We start from the raw sequence: 14,803 nt of genomic DNA on the forward strand, positions 1-14,803 counted from the left end.
CAGGGTCCTGTGTTGTTCCTCCACGAAGACGGGGAGCGACATAATGGTGCCGTGACTCAGATATGAAGCCTAGGCAGGGTTTAGTGTCGTTCCTCCACGAAGAGGGGGAGCGACATAATGGTACCGTGACTCGGATATGAAGCCTACGCAGGGTCTAGTGTTGTTCCTCCACGAAGAGGGGGAGCGACATAATGGTGCCGTGACTCGGATATGAAGCCTACGCAGGGTCTAGTGTCGCTCCTCCACAAAGAGGGGGAGCGACAATCCACATAGGTCTGGTCAACTGATTTTGACAAGTGTGTCAGAAAACTTAAGGGGAAAGGATAAGCTAGCTCTTCACCAAATGGTGTGGGGAAAGCAGGATGTCCATATGCAATCAACTCTAAATGGATTAGACTAAAGCCGGAACACTAGAAGAAGAAAACAGTTGAAAAGCTTCATGATGGGCTGGTGCTGCGGCTCACTAGGCTAATCCTCCACCTGCGGCGCCAGCAACCTGGGTTTTAGTCCTAGTTGGGGCACCAGATTCTGTCCCAGTTGCTCCTCTTCCAGTCCAACTCTGTCTGCTGTGGCCCGGGAAGGCAGTGGAGGATGGACCAAGTGCTTGGGCCCTGCACCTGCATGGGAGACCAGGAGGAAGCACGTGGCTCCTGGATTTGGATCAGTACAGTGCACCAGCTGCAGTGGCCATTTGTGGGTGAACCAATGGAAGGAAGACCTTTCTGTCTGTCTGTCTCTCACTGTCTAAATCTGCCTGTCAAAAAAATTAAAAATAACAAAAAAGAAAAGTTTCATGACATTGGATTTGTCAGTGATTTCTTAGATTTGATGACAAAAACATAGGCATCAAAAACAACAATAGACAAACAGGATATCAAAGTTTAAAATTTCCGCAAAGCAAAGGATGCTACAGAGTGAAAAGGCAAACTGTGGGAGGAAATATAAGCAAACCATTATCTGATAAGGGGTTAGTATCTAGAATATATAAACAACTCCTGCAACTCAATTATTACAACAAAATAATCCAGTATTTAAAAGAACAAGGACTCAGACTCAAGGATACACAAATGGCTAACAAGCAAAATGAAAAGATGCTCAGTATCACTAATCAGAAAAGTGCATATCAAAATCACATGGGATATACCGCATCACAGAATGACCACTCTACAGAAAAAGAAAAAAATAACCTTAAATAATGAGAGTTGGTAGGAGTGTAAAATGGTACATGATACAGCTGCCATGGAGACCAATATGGGCACATTGAAAAATTACAAGGAAAGTGACTGTATGATCTAGCATTCCTACTTTTGGGTGTATACCCAAAATAATTGAAAGCAGAATGTCAAAGAGGTTTTTGCACGTGCATTGTTCATTGCAGCATTATTCACAATAGCTAAGAAACAGAAGCAACCTAAATGTCCATTAATGGTTTGGTTGAATGGATAAGCAAAATATGGTATGTACATACAATACAGCTTTTAAAAAAGGAAATCCCTGTTATATATTTTAGCATGGGTGGACTTGAAAGCATTATGCTAATTGAAATAAGCAAGTCACCAAGAAGCAAAACAAAATAAAACCCCAAATGTTGTAGGATTCCATTTATATATGTGAGATCTTAAATTGTTAAACTCTTAGAAACGAAGCAGAGCTGCAAAAGGTGAGTGGTTGTTGAATGGCTAGAGTTTCAGTTTTGTAAGAGGAAAAGTTCTGGAGAGCTGTTGTACAGTAATATTCATAGGGTTAGAACTGCTATGTGCTATATCCTTATGGTTAAGATTGTAAATTTTGTATTTATTTACTGCAATAAAGCAGGAAAAGTTTGACTTGTTGTGTCCATGTTTATATTGATATTTTTAAAATTCTTCAAGAAATGTTCACTCTGGGAAAACTGAAAAATGATTTCTGGAAATGTTCATGAAGTGCCACAAAATCAGGATTCCATCATCACATGAGCTTGCTGTGTGATAGCAGTGTTCTATATTGTAGCCTGTGAGAGGACTCTCAGAATAGAAGAAATTTAACATCTTAAATTCAGCCTGTCCTGTAATTTATTTGTACATAGACTGCTTTTGTGCAGCATGCCTATTGAGTTGTATCTATCACAGTTCAGGAAAGATAGCACTTTGGGAAGTATGAATATGACAGCCATATACTCTTAACCCTCAGAAGGATAAAGACTGCAGGTGAAAGTAGAGTGATGTCCGTGAGAACTGTAAGGAGAGTTCTGATGGCTGTCACTCCTGTGTCTGGGGTCTGATGCTGAGTGACAGTGACAGGAGCTGAGTTCCCTGCCTTCACCTCCTCCTCTCAGTTCTCTTCACTTTCCCTTTATTCCACATGCACCTGAGCTCACTTCAGGGACCACCCTGGCCTCCCGTATTAAAGAAATCCCATGTGTGCTTGAGTGACTGCATCTTGTCACCGTGGGCACTGGCCCCTCTTACAGTATCTGCTCCAGATTGAGTGTTCTGCTGCTGCTGCCTGACTTCAAGGCCTCACAATTGTGCTGCATTTTCATAACCAGATCCATATCTTATTCCCATTTAGCCAGGCTGTGCTGGTGGTAACCTGTGTGGTATTGTGTCAGCCACAGGAATTTGTCTGTAAACATTCCCAGCCGCTCCTGCGCGCACACACCCATTAAAGTCCTCTGACTGTGACTTGTATTTCTGGTTGGGTGAGTCCTTCCTTCTCTTGACCAACTGATGCTGCCTGATGCTTGCTGGATCTTTGGATACCGCTCAGCACTGCGTTCCATGGGCCCCATCTGTAGCTGCCACCTGCCCCTCACGTGTAGCGCACGCTGGAGGTGAAGGTCTGTCCTCTAGGTGTCCTCCCGGTGCTTACGTCTCAGTTACCCAGTGTTTTCCTCGCAGCCAGCCCTGCCTTGTGAATGTCACAGTTTAAAGGAGTATGGAATTTAGTCCTTGGAACTGTGTATCTGTCGGGTTACTAAGCATCTCTCTTAGTGTACTAACAGGATAGTAGTAAGCTATTTGGTGCTGGTGCTGGGATATTACATTCACCTGTGGCAGAGCTTGCAAGTCAGTGCTCTCTTGGCTAAGTTCCATCTATAGTTGTTTTTTTTTTTTTTTTTTTTTTTTTTTTTTTTTTTTTTTTTGACAGGCAGAGTGGACAGTGAGAGAGAATGACAGACAGAAAGGTCTTCCTTTGCCGTTGGTTCACCCTCCAATGGCCGCCGCGGCCGGCGCGCTGCGGCCGGCGCACCGCGCTGATCCGATGGCAGGAGCCAGGAGCCAGGTGCTTTTCCTGGTCTCCCATGGGGTGCAGGGCCCAAGCACCTGGGCCATCCTCCACTGCACTCCCTGGCCACAGCAGAGGGCTGGCCTGGAAGAGGGGCAACCGGGACAGAATCCGGCGCCCCAACCGGGACTAGAACCCGGTGTGCCGGCGCCGCTAGGTGGAGGATTAGCCTAGTGAGCCGCGGCGCCGGCCCGCTAAGTTCCATCTATAGACCCCTTTGCTTGGCTCACACAGTTTCTGAAGGACTCCGCTTGGGCTACTGGGGAAGGAAATAGGGGAGTTTTTAGAGCCACCACAGTCCTTGCCCAGTGACTGACAAGTGCTAAAGAGGCTATAAAGGCCAGCTGCCTTCCTGAGGGTGAGACAAGACTAAGGTGAAATTCATATTCAAGGTTTTTTTGGCAAGACTATGCTGAAGCCTACCCACACTCCAGGTGTTCTAGACTTTTCTTTGTTTATTTGAAGACAAGGTCTGTTATTTCAGTCTTTGGACACTTATTGAGACATCTTTTACTGTCCAGTATGTTGGTGAATGTCCTCCTTGTACTTGAAAAGAATGTGTATTCTGTACATGGATGGAGTGTTCAAAAATTGTGCATTAAACCCATAATTAAATTCATATCTTCTTGTCTGTATAGATTTTTTGTTAATAAGATAAATATGTTAACTCCAGCTCTGATGGTAAATTTCTCTGCTTCTGCCTTTGTTTACTGTGACAGACCTAAGCCCTGCTGTTGGAGGGCACACTCTTGAGACTGCCTCGCCCTCTCACCTAGTCCCTCTCATGGTGAACTGTCCCTCTTGCGACAGTAGCCCTGGCTGTGAAATCCACTCTGTCTGAAGTTAGGAAAGCCAGCTTACTTAGGACTGGTGTTTAAAGGGTACCTCTTTCTCCATCCTTTACATCCTTTACTTTGTGTGTTTTTTTTTTTTTTTTGACATAGTCTTATAGTTTTAAATAGGTGAACACCTTTTAAGATAGAGTACAGAATGGGTGCAAATTATCATTTGAAAGATGTAAAGGCAAGAAAATATGTAACATAAATTTACCCATATTTGAAATAGTTTGTGTGGTGGGTAAATGCCATTAAAATACAAATTTAAACAAAAAGTTGATTTTGGGGGCTGGTGTTGTGTTATAGCAGGTTAAGCCTCTGTGATGCCAGCATCCCATATGGGTGCCAGTTCAAGACCCAGCTTCTCCTCTTCCAATCCAGCTCCCAGCTCCTTGCTAATGTGTCTGGGAAAGCAGCAAAAGATGGCCCAAGTGCTTGGGCCCCTGCATACATGTGGGAGACCTGGAAAAAGCTCAGGGCTCCTGGCTTTGGCCTGGCCATGCCCTGGCCATTGATGAACCAGCAAATGAGAGTCATGTTTCTCTCTCTCTCTCTCCTCTCCATCTCTGCCTTTCAAATAAAATAAAAAATCAATAAAATTAAATCTTTAAAAAAAGTTCACTTTTTGGTGTGTGTGTGTGTGTGTGTGTGTGTGTGTGTGTGTTTTTGGACAGGCAGAGTGGACCGTGAGTGAGAGAGACGGAGAGAAGGGTCTTCCTTTGCCGTTGGTTCACCCTCCAATGGCCGGCGTGCTGTGGCCGGCACACCGCACTGATCCGATGGCAGGAGCCAGGTACTTCTCCTGGTCTCCCATGGGGTGCAGGGCCCAAGTACTTGGGCCATCCTCCACTGCACACCCTGGCCACAGCAGAGAGCTGGCCTGGAAGAGGGGCAACCGGGACAGAATCCGGCGCCCCGACCGGGACAAGAACCCAGTGTGCCGGCGCTGCAAGGCGGAAGATTAGCCTAGTGAGGTGTGGCGCTGTCCTTTTTGTTTTTACTTGAAAGGCAGAAACAGAAGATCATCCATCTTCCATCTTTAAAAGAAAGTTAACTTTTTCTTTTTTTTTAATTTGAAAGGCAGAAACAGAGGAAGATCTTCCATCTCTGGTTTGCTTCCCAAAATGCCAGCAACAGTCAGGAGCCTGGAAATTAATCCTGGTCTCTTTTATGAGTAGCAGGGAAGCAAGTACTTGAGCTGTCACCTGCTGCTTCTCTGGGTCTGCATTAGTAGGAAGCTGGAGTCCGCAGCAGAGCTGGGACTTAATCCAGCTCATCCCAAGAGGCATATTAATCGCTGTGCCAAATGCCTACACCAAAAATGATCTCTAAGTCAGTTTACATATTTTAAAAAAAATCAATATGTAAGTCAAACTTTTAAGTGTAAATAACTAAAAGTGAAACTAAATGTTCTTTATCCTTGTGGTTTTCTTTCAACATATTTGTCTTTTATTTATTTATTTTTTAGATTATTTATTTATTTATTTGACAGGTAGAGTTTACCTTGAGAGAGACAGAGAGAAAGGTCTTCCTTCCATTGGTTCACTCTCCAAATGGCCGCAACGGCTGGAGCTGTGCTGATCAGAAATCAGGAGCCAGGAGTTTCTTCTTTCATCCCATGCAGATGCAGGGGCCCAAGCATTTGGACCATCCCCCACTGCCCTCCCAGGCCATAGCAGAGAGCTGGACTGGAAGAGGAGCAACCGGCACTAGAACCCGGCGCCCATATGTGATGCCGGTGCCACAGGCAGAGGATTAACCTAGTGTGCCATGGTGGGTGCTGGCCCCAACATATTTGTCTTTAATAGAAAATACAACATACTGACACTTTTTTTTTTTTTTTTGACAGGCAGAGTTAGTGAGAAGGAGAGAGACAGAGAGAAAGGTCTTCCTTTTCCATTGGTCCACCCACAAATGGCCGCTGCGGCCGGCGCACTGCACTGATCCGAAGCCAAGAGCCAGGTGCTTCTCCTGGTCTCCCATGCAGGTGCAGGGCCCAAGCACTTGGGCCATCCTCCACTGCCTTCCCGGGCCACAGCAGAGAGCTGGACTGGAAGAGGAGCAACTGGGACAGAATCCGGCGCCCCAACCGGGACTAGAACCCCGGGTTGCTGGCACCGCAGGCGGAGGATTAGCCTAGTGAGCCATGGCGCTGGCCTGCTTTTTTTTTTTTTTTTTTAAATAATGGCAGTGACCAAGAACTCCCTAATATAAACTTTCTCTACACAAGTTTGAGTGAAAAGAAAACTAAGAATCTGTATATTCTTTGGTATATTGGTACAATTTACATTTTAGGCAAGGAACCAATTTTTTTATTATTCTGCAAAATCTACATGATGATTGTCACACTTGCATGTATATCCTAGCAGATTTCTCTTTTTCTTCTGGAACTATTTCAATGTGAGGACAACTTTGCATACAAAGCTTTCATCAACTTTAAAAGACAGCTTCACAGATATTCTTGTTTTGATAGCCTCATATTCATCCCATAGGCAGTTGAGTTTTGGTGGTCGCCGGTGATTTACCCCTAGAAGAACTCTGCCATCTGGGACTCATATTCTGTGTGTGTTGTCTGATCAAACATATTTTACATGTTCTCATTTAGATCTTTGCTCTCACCTCCCCTAGCCCCACTCATGTTTAATTTCTGAAAGTGCATTTGTCCTAATTCTGAGGCCAACTCATTCCCTCGCCTTTCCCCTGCCTTAAAAAACTGCTACCTGTTACACGGTGACAACACGTATTATACTAGTACAGAAAATTCGCCTTCTCTACCTACACTTCCATTGGGAATTTTTAAAGGACACTTTGCTGTTCTGTAAAAATTTTACTTCAGCAGCCCTTCATGGGGTCAATTGAAGATCTAATGTTTAAAGTTGAATTAGTAAATATATACACACACACACACACACACACACATACACAAATATATATGACTGTTGTTATTTTTAAATGATTTCATTTATTTGAAAGGCAGAGTTACAGAGGGACAGACAGAAAGAGGTCTTTCATCTGCTGGTTCATTCCTCAAGTAGCCTTTATGGCCAGGAGTGGGCTGTGCTGAAGCCAGGATTCTGGAGCTCCATCCAGATCTCCTGTGTGGGTGGCAGGGGCCCATGCAGTTGGAACATCTTTTTCTGCACATTAGCAGGGAGCTAAATTGGAAGTGGAGCAGCCAGAACTTGAACACTCCTAAGGAATGCCTATCATAATTACATTATCTCTGTATTATGATTTATTTCAACATTTCCTGTTGTTGAATAGTTAGGATTTTTTACAATATAAAATAACTCTAGAAGTAGATTTTCTCAAAAGTTCTATCTTTGAGATGTTGTGTTTAATGTGGATTTATAGAAATGGTATTACTGAGACAAAGGCCATAAAGGTCCTTCATTCACATTGCTAAATGTGTTTCCAGGAATGATCACTTACTTTCCTTTTGGTCCTTGTTTTTCAAAGGCCAGGCTAGTTGTATTGTAAATATTTCAGGGGCAGTGAGCTGCCCACCACATCTCAGATCTGTAGAATACAGATTTAGTATCATGTTGTAGAATGATTTTTATTTTCAGTGTATTAGTGGCAGTGTCTTTTATTTATTTTTTATTTAATTTTTATTTTAGTGTATTAGTGTATTAGTGGCAGTGTCTTAGTAAATTTTATTTATTTTTAGTGTATTAGTGTATTAGTGACAGTGTCTTAGTAAATTTTATTTATTTATTTGAGAGGTAGAGACCAAGAGAAGGGTCTTCCATCCACTGATTCACTCCCGAAATGGCCACAGCAGCTGGAGCTGAGCTGATCCGAAGCCAGGAGCCAGGAGCCAGGAGCTTCTTCAGGGTCTCCCATGTGGGAACATGGGCCCAAGCAGCTGGCCATCTTCTACTGCTTTCCCAGGGCATAGCAGAGAGCTGGATCAGATAAGGAGCAGCTGAGACTTGAACCAGCACTCCTGTGGGATGCCAGCACCACAGGCAGCGGCTTTACCTGCTACACCACAGCACCGGCCCATAAATTTAATTATTTTAATTGTGAGAAGTACTTTGCTTCACTGAACCCATGTTAAAATCACTTCTGCAACATTTAGCAAATACCTATCACATGCCAGGCCTATTGCAGGACCGTGGAGAAGTAAAAATGAAGGAAATGTTTTCTGCCTGCCAAAGAGTTGAGAGTCTAGAAGAGAAAGACCCCGATCACCTAAATACTTGCTGTGTAATAAGCTCAGTGTCTGTAGGGAGCCTGTGACGCGCTGATGGAGGACTGAAGAGGGAGTAACTTTTGTACCGAGCCCTGAAAGGAAGACTAGACTGTTTCAGGTGATGTAGGTGCTGAGTCCCTCTCAGGGAGATGGAGCACTTCTGGGTGTAGTAAAGATTATTTGCAGCGTGAAAGGTAGCACAATTAAATACTGAACTCCTGAATTTCCAGCCAATTTTAATTCTCTTTCTAGGATAGATATAGCTGCTGTGCCTACCTGGTGAACATCCTTAGTTGACTGATATTTTATGCTTTTTGTTTTTTCAATCTTCTGTTGTCAGTCTATTTTTGCATTATGTAGATTGGTAGAATAAGTGGGCTTCCGTCTACACTCACATCCAAAGGGCTTGGCAGTTTCATGGAACCCATTTTCTCCTCCACTGTCCCTGGACGTCACGTCCATTTAGTCTTGGCATGAAGGATCTGTGTTGGAAAAATACAGATTTCTTAACAAAGGACTGATGCCATTCTTTCTTTCTCTGAAAATATTTATTGAGTGTGGGGTCATGTTATGTTATTTGGTCCTGATAGGTGATTTGGTCTTACAATACTCAGAATGTTGCCTTGCCACTGTAAAAATATTATTTGGATGTTTGGCCTAATTGGGATGCTTGCATCCCGTATCAGAGCGAATGGATTTAAGTCCTGGCTCCACTTCAATTCCAGCTTCTGAGAGGTTCCCCAGGAGACAGCAGATGATGGTTTAAGTAATTGGGACTCTGCTACCCAAAGGTCACCTCGATTGAGTTCCTGACTTGTGGTTTCTACCTTGCCACGCCCTGGCTGTTGCTGGCATTGGGAAGTGAACCAGTGGATGGAAGATTTTTATCTCTTTATTTCTGCCTTTCAAATAAAAAAGTAAATTAAAAAATTTTTAAAGACGCCACTTAGGTACCCACACCTCATATCAGAATACCTAAGTTCAAGTCCTAGCTTCACTCCCAATTCCAGCTTCCTGCTAATTTGCACCTTGGGAGGCAGCAGGTGATGGATCAAGCACTTGGGTCCTTACCACCGACATGGGAGACATGAATTGAGTTCTTGGCTTCTGGCTTTTGCCTGGCCCAGCCCTGACTGTTGTGGTCATTTGGGGAGAGAACCAGTGGATGGGTTCATTCATATTTCTCTTACACACATACACACTCTATTTCTCTCACCACTCTCCCCTTCCTTCCCATTCTCTCCCTCTCAAAAAAAAATAATAACTGGTAGAAATATATAAAAACAGACAGTGTTGGGTTATTAAAAGTGATGATTAACTACTAATTAGATGTCATAAATTTTGATGATTCTTTTTAAGACACAGTGTGGATGTCTTTTATGACTTTTTTATTTTTATTTTTATAGGATGAAAGTTAAAAAACTGCCCATGATTCTAGCTCTACACCTGAAGAGATTTAAGTATATGGATCAACTTCATCGATATACAAAACTTTCTTATCGGGTAGTTTTTCCTTTAGAGCTTCGTCTGTTTAACACGTCAGGCGATGCAACCAATCCTGACAGGATGTACGACCTTGTTGCTGTTGTGGTTCACTGTGGAAGGTAATTGCAACTCTTAGGATGTGGTGGAATTTCTAGCTTAGTAGGGCCAGTGCACATGCAGGATGTTCGCTAGTGATTTGCATGTCAAGCTTTTGGAAAAGTGAGTTCATTTCCAAAAGGACTTTTCAGATACACCTTTACATCATTGCTTCCTTAAAGTGTTATATATTAAAACATTACTACCTTGATTTGTATTCTTACTGTTTAACTCTCTCTGAATATTGCATCTGAGTTCCTAGGACTTTCACATCTGTGGGTTTTTTCTTTTCCTTTCCTTTGTGTATGGGGATGAAGGGTGGTTGGTAAAAAATGGTGCCTAGATAGATTTTGCGAAGTCAGTCATTTCTGAGATTAATTGAATATATTTGCTGTGTTGATTATTATGAAAGCATTTGGAATAGCTCTTCAGAGATCAGCTTTCTAACTTTACTGGTGTGTCTGTTGGTCATTTCCTGTTGGCCAGTTGTAGTGTTCTGTCTCCTTACCCTCCTTCCCAATACAGTGTGCGTGAACAAACAAGTCTATCTTAATGGAGAAAATAACTTGAAAACAACTGCCATTTTGCACAGTGTGACTTCATATATTGCTTCCTGAAAAAGCATCAGTGTAAAGTGATTAAAATTATATTTTGGGACATAGTAGGCTAAGCCTCCACCTGCAGCACTAGCATCCCATGTGGGCACCAGTTCATGTCCCAGCTGTTCGTCTTCTGATCCAGCTCTCTGCTTATGGCCTGGGAAAGCAGTAGAAGATGGCCCAAGTGCTTGGGCCCCTGCACGCATGTGGGAGAGCCGAATAAGTTCCTGGCTCCTGACTTTGGATCAACCCAGCTCTGGCCATTGTGGCTATTTGGGGAATGAACCTTAAAAAGAGTTTACTATTTATTTGAAAGTCACAGTTACTGAGACACACACACAAATGTACACAGGTCTTCCATCCACTGCTTCACTCCCCAAATGGCTAGGGCTGGGCCAGGCCAAAGCCAGGAGCCAGGAGCTGCTTCTGCATCTCCCACGTGGGTGCAGGGGCCCCAAGTACTTGGGCCATCCTCCACTGTTTTCCCAGGCACATTAGCAGGTGGCTGGAACGGAAGTGGAGCAGCTAGTACTTGAACCAGCACTCACATGGGATGCTGGCGTCACAGGCAGTGGCCCTGTGCTGCTTTTTAATAGCAGTAACATTACCTTGTAAGGGCCTAACTTTTCTGTATATTAAGCCTCTTCAAATGTAGTGACAGCCTTGCTCTGGAACTGGCCTCAGAGGATCTCTAGGTATGAGGTTGCTGTCTTGGATCACTCCCAGGGCCCCTTCCTGTCTGTGTCATTTTAGAGCTAACTCCACTTGTCCCTGCTTAGGCCTCTCTTCACTTAGTGTTTGTCTTTTTAACCCTGTCATTGGCCCCACTTGCATCTCATCCCCACGGTAACAGCACAGTGTGTTGCTCGCAGCCTGTTTACACCGGCATGGTACAGTTGTCTGGCCAGCTCTCCAAGCACTGGCTGTCAGTACAGTTATAATTGTTGGTTTTTGCCTGTTTCCCTTTTGAGAATAGGTGTCACTTAACCAGAAAATCAGTTCTTTAACTGATTTGTTCTTTAACAAAAGACAATATTTTAAAATATTTTCCCATTGTTAAATTTTCTGTATCAGATTGATTTGTAGCTGTGTTTCCTATCAGATGGTTTATTTGCCTGCATCCTTCTCTGTGGAGCGTCATTTCCATGATCATTCTGTTCTCTGGTGTTAGTGTCCCACTGAAGCATACTTGTTCTCTGTCCCAGTCCTAACAGATAGGAGATTTCCAACTAAATGTTTGCTGAGTGTGTCATCCTTAGACCTGTGTCAGCTCCCTGCTCCATGGTGCAGCACCTTTCCTGAGTCCTTAGCCCTCTCTACATACCTCCTCTTATTGGGAGCTCTGCTTTTGTACTGGATTGCACCTTGCCTTCTGCTTTTTTTTTTTTTTTTTTTTTTTGACAGGCAGAGTGGACAGTGAGAGTGAGAGACAAAGAGAAAGGTCTTCCTTTGCCGTTGGTTCACCCTCCAATGGCCGCCGCGGCAGACGCGCTGTGGCCAGCGCACCGCGCTGATCCGATGGCAGGAGCCAGGTACTTATCCTGGTCTCCCATGGGGTGCAGGGCCCAAGCACTTGGGCCATCCTCCACTGTGCTCCCTGGCCACAGCAGAGAGCTGGCCTGGAGGAGGGGCAACCGGGACAGAATCCAGCTCCCAGACCGGGACTAGAACCCAGTGTACCGGCACCGCAAGGCGGAGGATTAGCCTAGTGAGCTGCGGCGCCGGCCGCCTTCTGCTTTTAGAAAGGTCCCCAGCTGGGCAGGCTGCTGGGTGTCTGACCCCCCACAGTAGCCCCCATAGTCACTTCCCATATTCAGCATCCATATGTACTCACCTGAAGGCAAGGCTCTGATGGACAGCTTCCTTGACTTCAGCCCTTCCTCTCTGGGTTTATTACCTTGTGAAATTAACTCGTGCAGCTGCTCTTAATTCTAGCTCTGTGCAGGACAAGGGTGCTCAGCTGTTTTCATCTCAGACCTCCCAGGGCCCAGCCAACACCCCTCCCCCGCCTTGCTCGGCTCCTCTGGGGACTTCTTGTTACTTTCATTCCTTAACAGTCCTGTTTTCATTTCCTACCCTCTCCCTACTGAACAACAAACCCTTTATACCAATCCTTTAAAAATTGAGAAAATGGACTTACTAATGCATTAATAATGCTTTTGTTAAAGAACAATTGGAGATGTCACCCTCTAGAGTGAAAAAGTGCTCTTGTTTGTGTCACTCTGCTACCTAAGCTCTTTATCTCATCTGTGGGAGCAAAGATCAGAAAAATATGAGACATTTTAGGAAGGTGGCTTATTCTAATATCTGCTCACTGTTCTTAAAATAGCATTCACCATGGAGAACCATTTGTAGTGAATGTTATATCAAATCCTATTCTCTTACAAAATTGCTGTTTAATAAAAAATTATATATAAGGGTTTATCATTATCAAAGTGAAAGGTGTTCAGAATCTTTGCCATACCATTCTATAAAGCAAAGAATTTCTTAGAAAAGAAATGATACTTCCTTTAGTTTTATGCATGTCTAGATCTTTTAGTTCATTTTGTTTACAATGTAACAGAGTGACAGTCACAACAAATAGTGATGGTGGTGGTAGGAATTAGGTACTTCAGCATGGCCCCAAAAGCAGTGAACCATTGGACAAAGGTCATTTGGTCTTAGAAAACATTTATGAAATTCAAGGTTGGTTTCAGAATCATGGATTTGCTATCTCTGGGTTTTTCCAAGCAGCACATTGTATCTTTCCACAAACACACACACACACACACACACACACACACACAACTAAGGGAATGAGACTGAGAAATAGTTCCATATGCATTATTTTGTAGTTTCACTCAGTATGTTTTCCTGGGATACCCTTTCTCTCTAAAATACCAGAAAAATGTACTTAACTTTTTCATGGAAGCAGATTTAAAAAATATCTTAAATAATTTGAATAATAGTAAAAAGGCTAAAAAATCTTAATACCGTAGCTCTGTCTAAGTAGAATACTGGTTATGTGTCTCAGAGTACTAATTATTTGGTTTTAAAATTGACTGCCAGTTCAAATCAGTGTAGCTTTATCTTTTTTTGGAAAGAGGAGAAAAGGGATATTTTTATCTATTTCATTTTCTCTGTAGCATTTGATATTTAGAGTGTGAGGAAGTAATACTAAGGAACATTGCATAAAATTAACTCTTCTTTCTCTTGTTTTCTTTTGTTTTGCTGTAGTGGTCCCAATCGAGGCCATTATATTGCAATAGTTAAGAGTCACGATTTTTGGTTGTTGTTTGATGACGACATAGTAGAAGTAAGTAGTTTCTTCTCATACTTTTGTAACTTTGTGGTGTGTAAGTCTCACTGTTTTTTCTCACAGTTTCTCATTTATTCTAACTGATGATGAGTATTAGGCAGATGGCAGGGTCTGTAAATTGGAGTCCTAATTCCTAAGTTTTGATTCCTGAGGTCCAAGCTCCCAGTGGCAAGTAACCGTTACACATTTGGAATAAACATGAGAAAGTTTTCGACAATAGAGATAGTAGTAGTTGTTGTTTTAGCTTTAGTTATTTGAAAAAGACCTGTTATTGAGCTATATAACAAACACAGGTTAAAGCACCCAAATCTTGAATGACTTGGTGAGAGTTTGTATGTGTGGACACCTACCCTTCCTCTCCCCATGCCCACTGTGGCTTGGATCAAGACTAAGAGGTAGGGCATTTTCAGTCCTGCCGCAGGCCTTCTCTCCTCCTCCTGGGCTGTGTCCACAGCTCTTCTCCCCTCTGGCTGCCACCCATGGAGCCCACTATTTGGGCTGTCATTACTGTAGTTATTTTTGCTTTTGCCTGAATATAAACAGGCTCATCAAATATGACATCTTTTGCATCTGGCATTTTTCATTCACTTGTTTATTTATGAGGTTCAATCATTCTTTTTTTTTTTTTTTGACAGGCAGAGTGGACAGTGAGAGAGAGAGACAGAGAGAAAGGTCATCCTTTTTGCCGTTGGTTCACCCTCCAGTGGCTGCCGCGGCTGGCGCACTGTGGCCGGCGCACCGCGCTGATCCGATGGCAGGAGCCAGGTACTTATCCTGGTCTCCCATGGGGTGCAGGGCCCAAGCACTTGGGCCATCCTCCACTTCCCTCCTGGGCCACAGCAGAGAGCTGGCCTGGAAGATGGGCAACCGGGACAGAATCCGGCTCCCCGACCAGGACTAGAACCCAGTGTGCCGGCTCTGCAAGGCGGAGGATTAGCCTAGTGAGGCGCGGCGCCGGCCGAGGTTCATTCTTGTTGCTTGCAGTAGTTCTTATTGCCTGGTAATTTTTATTATGTGAATATGC

General features: G+C 43.6%; 1 protein-coding gene across 3 annotated transcripts in view; it reads left to right on the forward strand.

Annotated features, from left to right (window-relative positions):
- Positions 1–14,803, forward strand: part of USP12 (ubiquitin specific peptidase 12) — a 184,555-nt gene that overhangs the window by 87,235 nt on the left and 82,517 nt on the right. For 2 of the 3 annotated variants that reach the window (XM_051834124.2, XM_051834125.2), the window contains exons 7-8: positions 9,708–9,905; positions 13,698–13,776. The exons of the other annotated variant lie outside the window; for it this stretch is intronic. In XM_051834124.2, the coding sequence (XP_051690084.1) occupies positions 9,708–9,905; positions 13,698–13,776 (277 nt within the window). The remainder of the gene's footprint in view (positions 1–9,707; positions 9,906–13,697; positions 13,777–14,803) is intronic. 3 annotated transcript variants of the gene reach the window in all.

The sequence above is a fragment of the Oryctolagus cuniculus genome, chromosome 9, assembly GCF_964237555.1.
Source record: "Oryctolagus cuniculus chromosome 9, mOryCun1.1, whole genome shotgun sequence".
NCBI classification, from domain to species: domain Eukaryota; kingdom Metazoa; phylum Chordata; class Mammalia; order Lagomorpha; family Leporidae; genus Oryctolagus; species Oryctolagus cuniculus.